General features: G+C 52.0%; 1 protein-coding gene across 1 annotated transcript; it reads left to right on the top strand.

The window, feature by feature from the left end:
- The first annotated feature begins 145 nt into the window (after positions 1 to 145).
- Positions 146 to 16,703, top strand: PA2G4 (proliferation-associated 2G4). Its single transcript, XM_066208851.1, has 13 exons — positions 146 to 308; positions 3,924 to 4,052; positions 4,450 to 4,555; positions 5,965 to 6,034; positions 8,516 to 8,608; positions 9,244 to 9,307; positions 10,655 to 10,733; positions 11,337 to 11,415; positions 11,504 to 11,637; positions 13,199 to 13,293; positions 14,675 to 14,802; positions 15,854 to 15,907; positions 16,041 to 16,703. The coding sequence occupies exons 1-13, from the start codon at positions 221 to 223 to the stop codon at positions 16,104 to 16,106; spliced, it is 1,185 nt and encodes a 394-aa protein (XP_066064948.1). The 5' UTR covers positions 146 to 220; the 3' UTR covers positions 16,107 to 16,703.
- Positions 16,704 to 18,594: the final 1,891 nt, after the last annotated feature.

The following is an 18,594-nucleotide window of genomic DNA, read 5'->3' on the forward strand; positions in this document are numbered from 1 at the left end:
TGGAGGGCGGGGCGGCGCCCAACCCGTCCGGGCGCTCTGCGCGCGGGGGCCGCCGGGAGTTGTAGTCCGGGGGGGCGGGCGGGACTCGCGTTCCCAGCGCGCCCCGCGCGGAGCCCGCGCTCTGCCCTGCTCGCGCCTCCGGCTCGCGGTGCCGGCGGCTCCTCAGCGCCGGGCGGGGGGGGCTCCAGCAGGCCCGGCGGGGCTCCGGGGGGCTCCCACCATGTCGGGAGAGGAGGAGGCGAGCGAGCTGACCATCGCCGAGGACCTGGTGGTGACCAAGTACAAGATGGGGGGGGACATCGCCAACCGTGAGTGCGGGCCGCGGCTGTGAGGGGAGGGCGGGGGGGGGGGGGAGCGGCGGGAGAAGCGCTGAGGGGGGAGCGGCCGGGTCTGAGCAAACTCCCCCCGGTAACCGCGGTGTGAGACCCCCGGGCTGGGCCCCCGCGGCTCGGGGCGCGCTGTTTGCGGTGTGGGGAGCTCGGTGGGACCCCCCGTGTCCCGGTGGGACCCCTCCCGGTGTGCTGGGACCGGCCGGTCCCGCCGGGGCCCGGCCCCGCGCCGCCGCCGCCGCCGCCGCTGCCGGCACGTGGTACCGCGCCCCACGTGCACCGGGCGGAGCGGGGGCAGCGGGCCCGGGCCTGCCGCCCCCCGGCCGCAAACAGCCGGCTTTTGTTCGGGGGCTGACCCCGGTTAGGGCCCGGTCCGGACCCGGTTGGGACACGGTTCGGACCCGGTTAGGACCCGGTGTGGTCCCGGTTAGGTCCTGATTAGGTCCGGGTTAGGTCCCAGTTAGGACCCGGTTAGATCCCGGTTATAGGTCCCGGTTAGGTCCTGGTTATAGGTCCCGGTTAGGTCCCGGTTAGGTCCCGGTTGGGTCCTGATTAGGTCCCGGTTGGGTCCCAGTTAGGACCCGGTTAGATCCCGGTTATAGGTCTCGGTTTGGTCCCGCATAAGTCCCGGTAATAGGTCCCGGTCAAGACCCTGTTTGGTCCCGGTTAAGTCCCGGTTATAGGTCCCGGTCAGGACCCGGTTTGGTCCTGGTTCTGTCCCGGTTGGGTCCCGGTTAGGGGGGACGAGCCCCGCGGTGCCGGCGGGGTCGGGACGGGAGCGGGGCCAGCCCCGGGCCGGCGGGGCTGCCTGGGCCTGGGGGCGGCAGCTGCTCCGGGAACCGGCTCCGGGTCTGCGGCCCCGGCCCGGGAACGGGATCCTGTCCCGGTTTGGGGTCGGTCCTGTCCCGGTTTGGGGTCGGTCCTGTCCCGGTTTGGGGTCGGTCCTGTCCCGCTTTGGGGTCGGTCCTGTCCCGGTTTGGGGTCGGTCCTGTCCCGGTTTAGGGTCAGCCCTGTCCCGGTTTAGGGTCAGCCCTGTCCCGCTTTGGGGTCCTGTCCTGTCCCGGTTTGGGGTCGGTCCTGTCCCGGTTTGGGGTCAGTCCTGTCCCGGTTTGGGGTCCTGTCCTGTCCCGGTTTGGGGTCCTGTCCTGTCCCGGTTTGGGGTCCTGTCCTGTCCCGGTTTGGGGTCAGCCCTGTCCCGCTTTGGGGTCGGTCCTGTCCCGGTTTGGGGTCGGTCCTGTCCCGGTTTGGGGTCCTGTCCTGTCCCGGTTTGGGGTCAGCCCTGTCCCGCTTTGGGGTCGGTCCTGTCCCGGTTTGGGGTCGGTCCTGTCCCGGTTTGGGGTCCTGTCCTGTCCCGGTTTGGGGTCGGCCCTGTCCCGGTTTGGGGTCGGTCCTGTCCGGGTTTGGGGTCGGCCCTGTCCCGGTTTGGGGTCGGTCCTGTCCCGGTTTGGGGTCGGTCCTGTCCCGGTTTGGGGTCGGCCCTGTCCCGGTTTGGGGTCCTGTCCTGTCCCGGTTTGGGGTCGGTCCTGTCCCGGTTTGGGGTCCTGTCCTGTCCCGGTTTGGGGTCGGTCCTGTCCCGGTTTGGGGTCAGTCCTGTCCCGGTTTGGGGTCAGTCCTGTCCCGGTTTGGGGTCAGTCCTGTCCCGCTTTGGGGTCGGTCCTGTCCCGGTTTGGGGCCTGTCCTGTCCCGGTTTGGGGTCGGTCCTGTCCCGGTTTAGGGTCGGTCCTGTCCCGGTTTGGGGTCGGTCCTGTCCCGCTTTGGGGCTCCATCCTCTCCCCCAGCCCCGGCAGGCTTGTCTCCCCTTTACCCTTTATCCCGGGTCATTCTTTATCCCGGGTCATTCTTTATCCCGGGTCATTCCTTAACCCCTCTCCCGTCCCCGTCCCCGGTCCCATCCGCCCGGACCGGTTCCTCCCTGCTGACTCCCTGACGTTTTTTGGAGCTTTTCTTTGGGAGCGGCGATTCCCTTCGGGAAGGGAGGGAGAAGTCTCCTGGAAGTTCGGTCGCCTCCCTTGCCGCGAGGGGAAGAAGCAGCTTCTCCTTTCGGGAGAGCAAACGGAGAGAAAACTAAAGACACAAACAACTTCCAGCTGTCGGTTTTTCAGGATAAAAAATGCCTGAAATCCCTAAAAAAAATCCGGGAGAAAAGAGGGATTTGAGTCTTCCTGCTCCGAGGGTTTTCGCCTTTTTATCTCCCCTTGTTGGATTTCGTTTTGATTTTCTCGCCGCGTTTGTTTTATTCTCCCTCTCCCGGTGTCCCGCCGGTTCTTATCTTATCCTGGCTTCGAAATATTCCCGATTTTTTCCCATGGAAAAACTGGGGGGGGAAAAAAAAAGGTGGAATTTATAGTTGCTGAACAGGTGACAACACCGCAGCACTCCCGAGGAAACCTTGGGAATTCTGAGGAGGAAACCTTTGGGAATTCTGAGGAGGAAACCTTTGGGAATTCTGAGGAGGAAACCTTGGGAATTCTGAGGAGAAAACTTTGGGAATTCCGAGGAGGAAACCTTGGGAATTCTGAGGAGAAAACTTTGGGAATTCTGAGGAGGAAACCTTGGGAATTCTGAAGAGGAAACCTTGGGAATTCCGAGGAGGAAACCTTGGGAATTCCGAGGAGGAAACAACGCTGGGACAAAGGGGAGGGGATGGAATGTGACGGGACATTCCAGGATCCCAGAACATTTTGTGATCCCGAAATATTTTTGGGATCAGCACTTTGTGGAGGAGAAAAAGAGTCCGGAGATTTATTTTTTCTTTCCCTAAGGCAGGTTGGAATTCCTGGTGGATTTTTGGGGTTTTTTTTTTTTGGAGGGTAGCGGAACCATTCCCAAAATTTCCGGAGGAGTCGGAGTCGGGCCTTGGGCCGTTCGTTCCGTGTGTCAGCACGAGGATTCCCTGGAAAAAAACAAAACCAGGCATTCCAAGCCGGACCGTGGCCTTTGATGTGTCCCAGGGGTTCCCAAACCTGTTCCTGGAGCTCGAACTCCTCCCTGCGGGAATGTGCTCCCAAAAAAATTCCCTGGAAAACAGGGAAATGCACCCAAAAAAACCTCAAAATTCAGATCGATTTTGATTTTATCCCTCCCAAAAAAAGCGGGATTTTCACCTTTCCCATGGAGGTGAGGCTCTGGAATGTTGGTGGGGGTTGGATTTGGGGCTGAAATCCAGGAAATAAAGGGAATTGTTTTGGGGGATTCCCTGGAAAACAGGGAAATTTACCTGCCCCCCCCCCAAAAAAAAAACCCAACAAAAAACCCACCAAATTTAGATTTTTTTTTTTGGATTTTATCCCCCATAAAAACAGGATTTTCACCTTTCCCATCGAGATGAGGGTCTGGAATCTTGGGAAAACAACAATTCAGTGCTAAAACCCACCAAATAAATGGATTTTTTTGGGAATTCCCTGGAAAACAGGGAGAAACAAACAGGGAAAAATACCCCCAAAAACCCCCCCAAAATTCAGATTTTTTTTTCCCCCAAACCAAGCGGGATTTTCGCCTTTCCCCTCAAGACAAGGCTCTGGAATGTTGCTGGGTGTTGGATTGGGATCTGAAATCCACGGAATAAAGGACTTTTGGTTTTTTTGGGAATTGCAGGGGTTCTCCGTGCCGTGGTGGAGGCGGCCAGCCCCGGCTCCTCCGTGCTGTGCCTGTGCGAGAAGGGCGACGCCATGATCATGGAGGAGACGGGCAAAATCTTCAAGAAGGAGAAAGAAATGAAGAAAGGCGAGTGGAAATCCTAAAAAAAAAAAATTATTCCTGGTTGTTTTCCATGATTTTAACCCAAATTTTCCTCCCCGCTGCGCCTCGAGTTCCCATTTTTGTGGAATTTGGGGGTGGAATTCCCGTGGATTTGTCCCGAGATTCTCACCCTGAGGATTTGTCACCGAATTTCCCACCCTGAGGGGGGGGGGCTGGGGGGTGGCTTCCAGGTGGGGGATTTTGGGAAAGAAATTCCCAAGATTGGGAATTAACGAGGTGCTGGGATGGAATTCCCGTCACTGGGAGTCACGGGGGCGTTCCCGAGCGGGTTTAAGATCCTCCAAACCGTAAATCATCCCTCGAATCTGCGATTTTTGAATTCGATTCGATTTGATTTTGGTTCCCTTTTTTCCGCCCTCAGGAATCGCCTTCCCCACGAGTATCTCCGTAAATAACTGCGTGTGTCACTTCTCCCCGCTCAAGAGCGACCAGGATTACATCCTCAAGGACGGGGATTTGGTCAAAATGTGAGCGCCCTGGGAATTCCCTCTCCCCTTCCCCAAAATCCCCCAAAAATTCGGCTTGGAAGGACCTGATTTGGGTTGGAAGGACCTTCCCAAAATCCCCAAATTATCGGGGTTGGAAAGACCCGATTGGGGTTGGAAGGACCTTCCCAAAATCCCCCAATTATCGGGGTTGGAATGATCCAATTGGGGTTGGAAGGACCTTCCCAAAATCCCCAAATTATCGGGGTTGGAATGATCCAATTGGGGTTGGAAGGACCTTCCCAAAATCCCCAAATTATCGGGGTTGGAATGATCCAATTGGGGTTGGAAGGACCTTCCCAAAATCCCCAAATTATCGGGGTTGGAATGATCCAATTGGGGTTGGAAGGACCTTCCCAAAATCCCCAAATTATTTGGGTTGGATTGAAATGACCTTCCCAAAATCCCCGAATTATCGGGGTTGGAAAGACCCGATTGGGGTTGGAAGGACCTTCCCAAAATCCCAAAATGATTCAGGTTGGAAAAACCTAATTTGGGTTTTAAGGACCTTCCCAAAATCCCCGAAAAAATTCGGGTTGGATTGAAATGACCTTCCCAAAATCCCCAAATTATTTGGGTTGGAAAGACCTTCCCAAAATCCCCGAAAAAATTCGGGTTGGAAAGACCCATCAGACCACCCATTCCCTCTTGATTTTATGTTAATTCCTGGCTAATTAAAGCTTAATAACGAGCCTGGAGGGGCTCCTGAGGCACCATTCCATGTGCAGAGGTGGGAATTCCACCTGGAATTCCTGGAATTCCCTTTGAAATTCCTGGAACTCCCCTTGGAATTCCTGGAATTCCCCCTGGAATTCCCGGAATTCTCATTCCCCCTGTCTTGTTGCATCGACCTGTTCCCACCTGCTGTTTTTACATTAATTCCTGGCTAATTAAAGCCTAATAACGAGCCTGGAGGGGCTCCTGGGGCACCATTCCCTCTGCAGAGGTGGGAATTCCACCTGGAATTCCTGGAATTCCCTTTGGAATTCCTGGAACTCCCCCTGGAATTCCCGGAATTCTCATTCTCCCTGTCTTGTTGCATCGACCTGTTCCCACCTGCTGTTTTTACGTTAATTCCTGGCTAATTAAAGCCTAATAACGAGCCTGGAGGGGCTCCTGAGGCACCATTCCCTGTGCAGAGGTGGGAATTCCACCTGGAATTTCTGGAACTCCCCTTGGAATTCCTGGAACTCCCCCTGGAATTCCCGGAATTCTCATTCCCCCTGTCTTGTTGCATCGACCTGTTCCCACCTGCTGTTTTTACATTAATTCCTGGCTAATTAAAGCCTAATAACGAGCCTGGAGGGGCTCCTGGGGCGCCGTTTCCTGTGCAGAGGAGGGAATTCCACCTGGAATTCCCGGAATTCCCGTTCTCCCGTCTCTTTTCGCAGCGACCTGGGCGTGCACGTGGACGGCTTCATCGCCAACGTGGCGCACACCTTCGTGCTCGGCGCCTCCAAGGTGGGTTTGTCATCGGGGGGTGACTCTCTTGGGCGCCGGCCTTGGCCTCTCGGCAGCCTGAAAATTGGATTTTTTTGGGGTTTTTTTTTTTTTTTCCTCCCTTTTTATATTATTTTTTCTATTTTTATGTTTTTGTGTCACGTTTACGTTTCGGTGCATTTTCACCGATTCGGTCGGCGGAAATTAGAGGGGGATGCGTTCACTCGCGTTGGGCAGGGCAGGGGGAACGCCGAGAACACCGAGGGAGGAACAGCGGGTGACAGAGTTACAGTTTACCAAAAAAAAAAACCGCCCCAGAAACGTTCCTTCCACTCGACAGGAGAATTTCCTGGGAAAAGAATTTAAAAAAAACCCCGAAAACAGCTGGGGCGGGGAACCGGGGCTGCACTGGGGGGCACCTGGGACACCTGGGACACCTGGGGGTGAGGGGACAGCACCTGGGGGTGAGGGGACAACACCTGGGAGTGAGGGGACAACACCTGGGGGTGAGGGGACAGCACCTGGGGGTGAGGGGACAACACCTTGGGGGTGAGGGGACAACACCTGGGGGTGAGGGGACAACACCTGGGACACCTGGGAGTGAGGGGACAACACCTGGGGGTGAGGGGACAACACCTGGGACACCTGGGAGTGAGGGGACAACACCTGGGGGTGAGGGGACAACACCTGGGGGTGAGGGGACAACACCTGGGAGTGAGGGGACAACACCTGGGAGTGAGGGGACAACACCTGGGACACCTGGGGGTGAGGGGACAACACCTGGGGGTGAGGGGACAACACCTGGGGGTGAGGGGACAACACCTGGGGGTGAGGGGACAACACCTGGGGGTGAGGGGACAACACCTGGGAGTGAGGGGACAACACCTGGGACACCTGGGGGTGAGGGGACAACACCTGGGACACCTGGGGGTGAGGGGACAACACCTGGGACACCTGGATCCCAGGTTTCAGTGCCCTGGGGGTGAGGGGACAGCGATCTGGAATCTCTGGATCCCGGGATCCGCCGTCCCAGATTTTCTGGGTCTGAGGTGGCAGCACCCACATCCCTGGCCCGGCAGTCCCTGCTTCCCACTTTTCCCCTGGAATTCCCCGGGATGAATTCCCATTCCTCACCCCCAAATGGATCCTTAATTCCCACTTTTCCCCTGGAATTCCCCGGGATGAATTCCCATTCCTCACCCCCCAAATCGATCCTTGATTCCCACTTTTCCCCTGGAATTCCCCGGGATGAATTCCCATTCCTCACCCCCCAAATCGATCCTTAATTCCCACTTTTTCCCCTGGAATTCCCCGGGATGAATTCCCATTCCTCACCCCCAAATCGATCCTTAATTCCCACTTTTCCCCTGGAATTCGGCCAGTCTGGGGAAATTCCTGCTGCGAATTCCTCTGGCTTCTCCCATCCTCTGGATGAATAAATCCTGGGAAAAAAACTTTTTTGGGAACTTTTTTTTTTTTTTTTTGCCTTGGGGGGAGAGAGAAAAAACCCCAAAATTCCCCACTGGAGTTTTTTTTTTTTTTCCTGGAATGTTTTTCACCTCCCGGACTTGGGAATCCTCCGGAATTCTTTTGTTGATGAAGGATTTTTCCACCTCCCAGGGATTCCAAACATGGAATTTCCACCCCCAAACCCTCAGAAATCCCAAACTTTGGTGTTTTCCCTCAAATTTTTGGTGTTTCCCCCCAATTTTGGTGTTTTCTCCCAATTTGCATGTTTTCCCCCCCAATTTTGGTGTTTCCCCCCAAACTTTGATGTTTTCCCCCCAATTTTTGTGTTTTTTCCCCCCAATTTTGGTGTTTTCCCCCCAAATTTTGATGTTTTTCCCCCAAATTTTGGTGTTTTCCCCCCAATTTTGATGTTTCCCCCCAAATTTTGATGTTTTCCCCCCAATTTTGGTGTTTTCCCCCCAATTTTGCTGTTTTCCCCCCAGATTTTGATGTTTTTCCCCCCAATTTTTGTGATTTTTCCCCCCAATTTTGGTGTTTTCCCCCCAAACTTTGATATTTTCCCCCCAATTTTGGTGTTTTTCCCCCAATTTTGGTGTTTTCCCCCCCAATTTTGGGGTTTTCCCCCAAACTTTGATGTTTTCCCCCCAATTTTTGTGTTTTTCCCCCCAATTTTGGTGTTTTCCCCCCAAATTTTGGTGTTTTCCCCCCCGATTTTGGTGTTTTCTCCCAAATTTCATGTTTTCCCCCCAAACTTTGATTTTTCCCCCCAATTTTGGTGTTTTTCCCCCAATTTTGGTGTTTCCCCCCAAACTTTGATGTTTTCCCCCCAAATTTTGGTATTTTCTCCCAAATTTCATGTTTTCCCCCCAAATTTTGGTGTTTTCCCCCCAATTTTGATGTTTCCCCCCAAATTTTGATGTTTTCCCCCCAATTTTGGTGTTTTCCCCCCAATTTTGCTGTTTTCCCCCCAGATTTTGATGTTTCCCCCCCAATTTTGGTGTTTTCCCCCCAATTTGGGTGTTTTTCCCCCAGGAAAATCCCGTGTCCGGCCGCAAAGCCGACGTCATCAAGGCGGCTCACCTGTGTGCCGAGGCCGCCCTGCGCCTGGTCAAACCCGGGAACCAGGTGGGAATTCGGGGAATTTTGGGGAATTTCGGGAATTTCGGGAATTTCGGGGATTTCGGGAATCGGCACAGGGAATTTGGGCCCCAACCTGTGGAGTTTTGTGGGAGGTTTGGGAGCGGCTCTGAGGAAAAACTCCGTTTTTTGGTGGGAAAAGCTGCGGGATTTCTCCCCAAAAAATGGGATTTAAGGTGGTGAAACCAGGGAACCAGGTGGGAATTTGGGAAATTTTGGGAATTTCTGGGAATCAGCACAGGGAATTTGGGAATTTTGGACCCCGACCTGTGGAATTTTCTGGAGCAGCTCTAAGGAAAAACTCTCTTTTTTTGGTATTTTTTTCTTGGAAAAGCTGCGGGATTTCTCCCAAAGAATGGGATTTAAGGTGGTCAAACCCAGGAATTTGGGAATTTTGGGAATCAGCACAGGGATTTGGGCAATTTTGGGGTCCAGTTTGTGGAGTTTTGTGGGGCAGCTCTAAGGAAAAACCCCGTTTTTGGGGGTTTTTTGGTGGGAAAAGCTGTGGGATTTCTTCCCCAAAAAAATGGGATTTCCGGAAAACTCGGGGCGGGAATTTTTTTTATCCATAAAATGTTTTTTTTTTTTTTAATCCCTGTTGTTTTTTTTTGTTTTTATCCCAGAACACACAAGTGACAGAGGCCTGGAATAAAATCGCCCACGCGTTCCACTGCACACCCATTGAAGGTGAGGGAGTAAAGGGAATTCCGGGGAAAAAGGGAATTCCTGGAATAAAGGATCCCAGAGAAAAGGGAATTCCAGGGAAAAGGGAATTCCTGGGAGAAGGAGATCATGGGAAAAGGGAATTCCAGGGATAAAAGGAATTCCAGGGAGAAAAGGATCCCAGGGAAAAGGGGTCAGGTGGGAAAAGGGGATCACAGGAAAAGGGAATTCCAGGGAAAAGGGAATTCCAGGGAAAAGGAATTGTGGGGAGAAAAGGATCACAGGGAAGAGGGATCCCAGGGAAAAGGGATTCTAGGGGAGAGGGAATCACAGGAAAAGAGGATTCCAGGGAAAAGAGGATTCCGGGGCAAAGGAATCACAGGGAAAAGGGGATCCCAGTGAAAAGGGGTTGCCAGGAAAAGGGAATTCCAGGGAGAAAAGGATCCCGGGGAAAAGGGATCCCGGGGTTGCTGGATCAGGATCCTGGAGCTCATCCCGACCCTTTTCGTGGGCTCTCCCAGCTGCCCTGAAATCCAACCAGTGCTGGTTAAATTCCCTGGAATTCCAGGAATCCCCCTGCCTCCGGGAGTGGGCTGGGAATGTTTGTTGGGAATGCCGGGAATGCCGGGGGCTGGGAGTGAGGGGTGGGAAAAGGGGAGAAATGCCCCAAAATGCCCCTGGAGGGCCCGGGGGGAGTGGAATTCTGCTGGGAGCGGCAGCGGGGCTCCCAGTACAGACCAGTACAGCCCAGTACAGCCCACTGGAGAGCACTGCATGCAGCTCCCAGTACAGCCCAGTACAGACCAGTACAGCCCACTGGAGAGCACTGCATGCAGCTCCCAGTACAGACCAGTATAGACCAGTACAGCCCACTGGAGAGCACTGCATGCAGCTCCCAGTACAGACCAGTACAGACCAGTACAGCCCACTGGAGAGCACTGCATGCAGCTCCCAGTACAGACCAGTATAGACCAGTACAGCCCACTGGAGAGCACTGCATGCAGCTCCCAGTACAGACCAGTATAGACCAGTACAGCCCACTGGAGAGCAGTGCCTGGACCTCCCAGTACAGTGCAGTGCCTTCCCAGTCCCATCCCAGTCCCCCCCAGTCCCATCCCAGTCCCCCCCAGTCCCATTCCAGTCCCCCCCAGTGGGTCCCAGTCCCCCCCAGTGACTCCCAGTCCGTCCCAGTGGCTCCCAGTCTGTCCCAGTCCCCCCCAGTCCATCCCAGTCCCATCCCAATCCGTCCCAATCCCCCCCAGTGGGTCCCAGTCCCCCCCAGTGGGTCCCAGTCCGTCCCAGTGGGTCCCAGTCCCCCCCAGTCCATCCCAGTCCGTCCCAGTGGGTCCCAGCGAGCGCGGTGCCCCGCAGGGATGTTGTCCCACCAGCTGAAGCAGCACGTCATCGACGGCGAGAAAACCATCATCCAGAACCCCTCGGACCAGCAGAAGTGAGCGGGGGGGAACTGGGAGGACTGGGGGGAACTGGGGGGACTGGGGGGAGAAATGGGGAAACTGGGGGAAGAAATGGGGGGAACTGGGGGGAGAACTGGGGGAAACTGGGGGGACTGGGGGGAGAACTGGGGAAACTGGGGGAAGAAATGGGGGGAACTGGGGGGAGAAATGGGGGAACTGGGGGAACTGGGGAAACTGGGGGGAGAACTGGGGGAAACTGGGGGGACTGGGGGGAGAAATGGGGGAAACTGGGGGGACTGGGGGGAGAAATGGGGGAAATGGGGGGATTTGGGGTGAGAACTGGGGTCGGGGTAGAAATGGGGTGAGAAATGGGGGGTCGGGGGGGAAATTGGGGGGAAATGGGGGGAATTGGGGTGAGAGATGGGGTCGGGGGAAATTGGGGTTCAGGGGGAAAACGGGGGCTCTTGTGGAGGAGGAGTTTTGGGTCTCCTGGAACGTTTTGGGTCTCCTGGAAAGGTTTTTGGGTTTCTTGCAAGTTCTCCTGGGAGAAGGTTCTGAATTTCCAGGAACGTTTTGGGGTCTTCCCTGGAAGTTTTCCCATTTGGGAATTCCCAGGTTTTCCTGCCTTTCCCCCTCAGGAAGGACCACGAAAAAGCCGAGTTCGAGGTGCACGAAGTCTACGCCGTCGACGTCCTGGTCAGCAGCGGCGAGGGCAAGGTCAGCCCGTCCCTGAGAAATCCCGGGAATTTCCCGGCTCCAGGAGATGTCGGGAATTAGTTCTGGGAATGTTTTTGTTTTTCTTCAGGCCAAGGACGCGGGGCAGAGAACCACGATTTACAAGCGGGACCCCTCCAAGCAGTACGGGCTCAAGATGAAAACCTCGCGCGCCTTCTTCAGCGAGGTGGAGCGGCGCTTCGACACCATGCCCTTCACCCTCAGGTGAATCCCGGGAATTCTGGGAATTCTGGGTGGGGTGGGGCTCAAAATCCACCTGGATGGGGCCTGGAATTCCGCCTGGGGTACCTGCATAGGGGATGGGGCTCCAGGGGTTTGAGCCTTCCCTGGACAGGTGTGTGTAGGTGGGAGCTCAGGTGTGAACCCAGGTGTGTGCCCAGGTGCACTTGGGTGCTCCCAGGTGAGTTCATCTGTGATCCCAGGTGCACCCAGGTGTGCTCTCAGGTGTGCCCAGGTGCACTCAGGTGTGCCCAGATGCTCTCAGGTGCACTGAGGTGTGTGCCCAGGTGCACTCAGGTGTGCTCCCAGGTGCATTCAGGTGCTCCCAAGCGCGCTCAAATGTGATCTCAGGTATGCTCAGGTGTGCTTTCAGGAGTGCCCAGGTGTGATCTCAGGTGCCCCAAGTGCACTTAGATATGATCACAGGTGTGTGCTCAGGTGCGCTCTCAGGTATGATCACGGGTGCACTCAGGTGTGCACTCAGGAGGTGTGCACTCAGGTGTGCCCAGGTATGATCACAGGTGCACTCAGGTGTGCCCAGGTGTGCTCCCAGCAGTGCCCAGATGCACTCAGGTATGATCACAGGTGTGCCCAGGTATGATCACAGGTGTGCCCAAGTAAGATCACAGGTGTGCCCAGATGCACTCAGGTATGATCACAGGTGTGCCCAGGTATGATCACAGGTGCTCCCAGGTGTGATCCCAGGTGTGCCCAGGTGTGCTCCCAGCAGTGCCCAGGTGCGACCACAGGTGCTCCCAGGTGTGCCCAGGTGTGCCCAGGTGTGCTCCCAGCAGTGCCCAGGCGCGATCACAGGTGCTCCCAGGTGTGCCCAGGTGTGCCCAGGTGCGATCCCAGGTGTGCCCAGGTGTGCCCAGGTGTGATCCCAGGTGTGCCCAGGTGTGCTCCCAGCAGTGCCCAGGTGTGCCCAGGTGTGCTCCCAGCAGCGCCCAGGTGTGATCACAGGTGTGATCACAGGTGTGCTCCCAGCAGCGCCCAGGTGTGATCACAGGTGTGATCACAGGTGTGCTCCCAGCAGTGCCCAGGTGCGACCACAGGTGCTCCCAGGTGTGCCCAGGTGTGCTCATAGGTGCTCCCAGGTGTGCTCCCAGCAGCGCCCAGGTGTGCTCCCAGGTGTGCCCAGGTGTGCTCCCAGCAGCGCCCAGGTGTGCTCCCAGGTGTGCCCAGGTGTGCTCCCAGCAGCACCCAGGTGTGATCCCAGGTGCGCCCAGGTGTGCCCCCAGCAGCACCCAGGTGTGATCCCAGGTGTGCCCAGGTGTGCCCCCAGCAGTGCCCAGGTGTGATCCCAGGTGTGCCCAGGTGTGCCCCCAGCAGTGCCCAGGTGTGCTCCCAGGTGTGCCCAGGTGTGCCCCCAGCAGTGCCCAGGTGTGCTCCCAGGTGCGCCCAGGTGTGCCCCCAGCAGTGCCCAGGTGTGATCCCAGGTGTGCCCAGGTGTGCCCCCAGCAGTGCCCAGGTGTGCTCCCAGGTGTGCCCAGGTGTGCTCCCAGGTGCGCCCAGGTGCCGGGGCTGAGGTGCCGTGTCCCCGCAGGGCGCTGGAGGACGAGAAGAAGGCGCGCATGGGCGTGGTGGAGTGCGCCAAGCACGAGCTGCTGCAGCCCTTCAACGTCCTCTACGAGAAGGAAGGTGAGACGCGGGTCCTGGCAGGGCGGCACCTCAGCGGCTGTCCTGCAGGTCCTGGCAGGGCCGCAGCCCGCCGTTCGCCCCTTTGGGCCCGGATGCTCAGGGTCACCGCCAGGTCCTGGCAGGGCCATGGCTCTTTATTTAACCCCTTTGTGTCCACAGGTCCTGGCAGGGCCACGGCTCTTTATTTAACCCCTTTGTGTCCACAGGTCCTGGCAGAGCCACGGCTCTTTATTTAACCCCTTTGTGTCCACAGGTCCTGGCAGAGCCACGGCTCTTTATTTAACCCCTTTGTGTCCACAGGTCCTGGCAGGGCCACGGCTCTTTATTTAACCCCTTTGTGTCCACAGGTCCTGGCAGGGCCACGGCTCTTTATTTAACCCCTTTGTGTCCACAGGTCCTGGCAGGGCCACGGCTCTTTATTTAACCCCTTTGTGTCCACAGGTCCTGGCAGGGCCGTAGCCCAGGTTTAACCCCTTTGTCCCCAGTTGCTCAGGGTTAACCCCCCAGGTCCTGGCAGGGCCGTACCCCGGGTTTAACCCCTTTGTGTCCACAGGTCCTGGCAGGTCCACAGCCCAGGTTTAACCCCTTTGTGCCCAGTTGCTCAGGGTTAACCTCCCCCAGGTCCTGGCAGGGCTGTACCCCAGATTTAACCCCTTTGTCCCCAGTTGCTGAGGATTAATCCCCCCCAGGTCCTGGCAGGTCCACACCCCAGGTTTAACCCTTTTGTCCCCAGTTGCTCAGGGTTAACCCCCCAGGTCCTGGCAGGGCCGTACCCCAGGTTTAACCCCTTTGTGCCCAGTTGCTCAGGGTTAACCCCCCAGGTCCTGGCAGGGCCGTACCCCAGGTTTAACCCCTTTGTGCCCAGTTGCTCAGGGTTAACCCCCCAGGTCCTGGCAGGGCCGTACCCCAGGTTTAACCCCTTTGTGCCCAGTTGCTCAGGGTTAACCCCCCCCAGGTCCTGGCAGGTCCACACCCCAGGTTTAACCCCTTTGTGCCCAGTTGCTCAGGGTTAACCCCCCAGGTCCTGGCAGGGCCACACCCCGGGTTTAACCCCTTTGTCCCCAGTTGCTCAGGGTTAACCCCCCCCAGGTCCTGGCAGGTCCACACCCCAGATTTAACCCCTTTGTCCCCAGTTGCTCAGGGTTAACCTCCCCCAGGTCCTGGCAGGGCCGTACCCCAGGTTTAACCCCTTTGTGTCCACAGGTCCTGGCAGGGCCGTACCCCAGGTTTAACCCTTTTGTCCCCAGTTGCTCAGGGTTAACCCCCCAGGTCCTGGCAGGGCCGTACCCCAGGTTTAACCCCTTTGTGCCCAGTTGCTCAGGGTTAACCCCCCAGGTCCTGGCAGGTCCACAGCCCACGTTTAACCCCTTTGTGCCCGCAGGGGAGTTCGTGGCTCAGTTCAAGTTCACGGTGCTGCTGATGCCCAACGGCCCCATGAGGATCACCAGCGGCCCCTTCGAGCCCGAGCTCTACAAATCCCACCTGGACGTGCAGGACGGCGAGCTCAAGGTGGGCAAATCGTTAATATTCATCGTTAATAACGCTAATATGCAAATTAAGTAGCTGTGTAAAGATACAGTGAATTTGGTGGCGTTTCCATATGGAATGTTCGTAGGAAAAAATTGATGTATTTTTAGGTTTTATTAATTTTATTAGTATTTATTTTATTATTAGTAGTAGCAATTTAATTATTTATTAGCTTTATTAGTATTTTTATTAGTTATATTATCTATTAATAGCTGTATTTGCTTGTAAAATAAAATAGAAAAAGCGTTTCTAATAGTTATTAATACACTAATTGCTAATCAACACGAAGTATATTTTATATATAAATTAAACAATTAATTTTATAAAATAGATGTAAAATGATGTGGAATATGTACAAAATTATTATGTCGAAGTTTATAGCAATAAATCATAATAGAATACAATAATAGATAATATATAATGATATATAATAATGAAATGTTTATAATATTTATACTTCATAATAAATTCATAGTGGCATATAATGACACAGAAGTATAATTATAAAGTGCAATTAACCATATATTAATTAGACTAGATATTATTTGTACTTTTATGAATAGATCTATAAATACAGATAACACATACTTCAATTCATCTCTAATGATAGAAGCAGCACATTTATATCTGCATAGGAAATTATTTAATTATAGAATTAAATACTGATTCTCTATTAAATTAACATTGAATTAATTCGGGTATTGCAGAGTAAACTTTAATGGGTTTATTGAAATTAATAGTAATTGAAATGATAATGGAAATATTGATAATTGAAGTATTGACAATCGAAATATCAACGAATAAAATATTAATAATCGACATGCTTGAAATAAAATAGCAACAAGTAAAGTGGCAATAAATCCTAATGAATGTGATATTAATAATTAATGAAGCAGCACCTGCCCAGGGTCACCTTTCCTTGCTCCCATGGAGGGAAGGTGAAGGAAAAGGAACCAAATCCTCCCCAAAATGACCCCAAAACTTCCCTTTTCCCCCCCAAAATGGATTCTTTCCCACTTTCCCTCCCTTCCAGGCCCTTCTACAAAGCTCTGCCAGCCGCAAGACCCAGAAAAAGAAGAAAAAAAAGGTAAAAAATCGACGTTTTTCAGGTTGTTAATCCCCAAATCCTTAAATTCCGGGGTCTTTTTGTGGGGGGGGAAAAAAAAAACCAACAAACCAAACCCTGAAAAAATAAAATCCCTGGATTTGTGCCCCCACAGGCTTCCAAAAACGCTGAAAATGCCACCACGGGGGAGAACGCCGAGGAGAACGAGGCTGGCGACTGACAGAGCCTTTCCCAGTGCTCAAATTGTCCTTTTTCCCCCCAAAAAAAAAACACCCCAGAAAAACAAAAATATTCCATCGGGAAACGAAAAAATCCGACACCGGTGTGTGGGTCCAGATTCCCACAGAACCCAAGAGCTCCCGTCGACTTTTTATTGCCAAGGAGGGAGGAAATTTTCTCGGCCACTATGAGCTTCAAAAATGAAAAATATAAATTAAAAAAAAAAAAAACCAAACCAACCCCGAAAAGAGCAGCAAGAAAAAAATAAGAATAAAAATTAGGAGTGAAAGTTTCTATTAAATCTTTTTTTTTTTGTTATTCCCCGTGTTTGGGGAGGTGAATCTGGAAAATCCGAGGAGGGAGGAGATTTTTCTCGGCCACTTTGAGCTTCAAAATAAAGCAAAATAAGAATTAAAAAACCCCCGAAAACAAAAGCGGCAACAAAAAGAATAAAAATTAGGAGGGAAAGTTTCTATTAAATCCTTTTTATTCCCCGTGTTTGGAGAGGTGAATCTGGAAAATCCGAGGAGGGAGGAATCTCTTTTTGAGACTTTCAAAATGAAAAATAATAATTAAAACACCCCCCCCAAAAAAAAAAGAACAGCACCAAAAATAATTAATAATAATAAAATTTAGGAGGGAAAGTTTCTATTAAATCCTTTTTATTCCCCGTTTTTGGAGAGGTGAATCTGGAAGATCCGAGGAGGGAGGAATCTCTTGGCCACTTTGAGACTTTCCAAAACGAAAAATAAAATAATAGCAAAACCTCCCAAATGAAAAATAATAAGAAATTAAAAAAAAAAAACCAAAACCCGCCCCCAAAAAAAGCAGCGACAAAAATGATAAAATTTAGGAGGGAAAGTTTCTATTAAATCCTTTTTATTCCCCGTTTTTGGAGAGGTGAATCCTTCCTCCTGCTGCCTTTTTTAAAACTTATTCTTATTTTTTAATTTTTCACTAAAAAAAAATTAAAAAACAACCCCAAAATCCAGGTGATTTCCCCTCCCCTCCCCCCCCTTGGGATTGTACTTTTAGAATTGAGTTTAAAAAAATTGATAAATTTTAAGTTTTTTCCGCCTTTTTTTTCTCTCTCTCCCCACCGCCCACCCACCAAGAGCCTTTTTCTGCCTCTGCCTTGATTTAAGGGATTTCAAAAGGAAAAAAAAAAAGAAAGAAATCGCTATTTTTTAACACAAACTCCGTTTTTAAAATGATCCAAACCCTCAAAAACAAAACCCCAAAAATAAACAAACCCCACAATAAAATCAAATCAAATCAAATCCTGGGGTTTGGGTGGTTTTTATCCTTTTCCCAAGGGAGCACATTCCGACCTTTTCCCTTGAGCCCGGAGCATCATTTTATTTCTTTTTTTCCCTTTTTTTTTTTTTCCCCCCCTTCTCAAAAGAATTTTTTTTTCTTTGCTAATTTTTTAGAGAGAGGGGGGGAAAAAAAATTAATTAAAAAAAAAAAATCCTAAGGAATAAAATCCCACCGGAATTCCTCAGGAGGGGGAGAGGTGAGGGGAAGCCCAACAAACCGCAGGGGGGGTGGGGGGGTATCGCTCTTTTATAATCAATTTTTTATACAAAATAATAAAAAAAAAAAAGATAGAAAAAAGAGAAAAAAAAAAGAAAAAAAGCCGATTAAACGCCGTCAAGTTGAATGTTTTGAGGTTTTTTTTTTCCTTTTTCTCGATACCTCCCCCCCCGGATTCTTTTTTTTTCTCCCCTTTCTACCCCTCAAAATTAGTTTTATTTTTTTTTTTGGGGGGGGGGGAATTCTGATTTTATTTTTCTTTTTTTTTGTTTTTTTTTTTTTTTTTCCGGGCGTCGTTTTTCCTCGTCCGCGTCCCGAGGTTTTTCTTTTCACCCCCCCCAAAAAAAAGAAAAAATAAAATAATAATTTAAAAAAAAAATTAAAAAAACGCAAAAAAAAAAAAAAAAAAAAACCTCCACGCGTGCAAATGTTACCAAAGTCAAATAAAAAGAGAAATAAACGATGAGATATTGGATTTTAGTCCGGGGTTTTTTGGTTTATTTGGGATTTCGGCGGGGTTGGGGTTTCTGAGGGGAAAATCGACGTTTTTGAGGGAAAAAACCGCTCATTTTTAAAGGGAAAACTCACTTTTGGCAGGAATGTTGTTGATTTTTGAGGGAAAAGTGCGAATTTGGGGGGGAAATGCTCGTTTTTCAGGGGAAAGACTCATTTTTGAGGGGAATATTGTTCATTTTTGAGGGGGAAATGTTAATTTTTTGAGGGAAAAATGCGAATTTTTGAGGGAAAAACAGTAATTTTTTGAGGGGATATACTCTATTTGAGGGGAAAAACTCGTTTTGAAGGGAAAAAGAAATCAATTTGAGGAAAAAGGCGCATTTTTAAAGGGAAACCCCCAACGCTTCGAAGGGAAAACGCCGCATTTTAGGGAAAATCCCCTCATTTTAACGGGAAAAAACACCGATTTTGAGGAGAAAATGTAAATTTGCTGGGAA

Source organism: Chamaea fasciata, unplaced genomic scaffold (assembly GCF_029207755.1).
Source record: "Chamaea fasciata isolate MVZ Bird 193981 ecotype frontalis unplaced genomic scaffold, bChaFas1.0.hap1 SCAF_498, whole genome shotgun sequence".
NCBI lineage: Eukaryota > Metazoa > Chordata > Aves > Passeriformes > Sylviidae > Chamaea > Chamaea fasciata.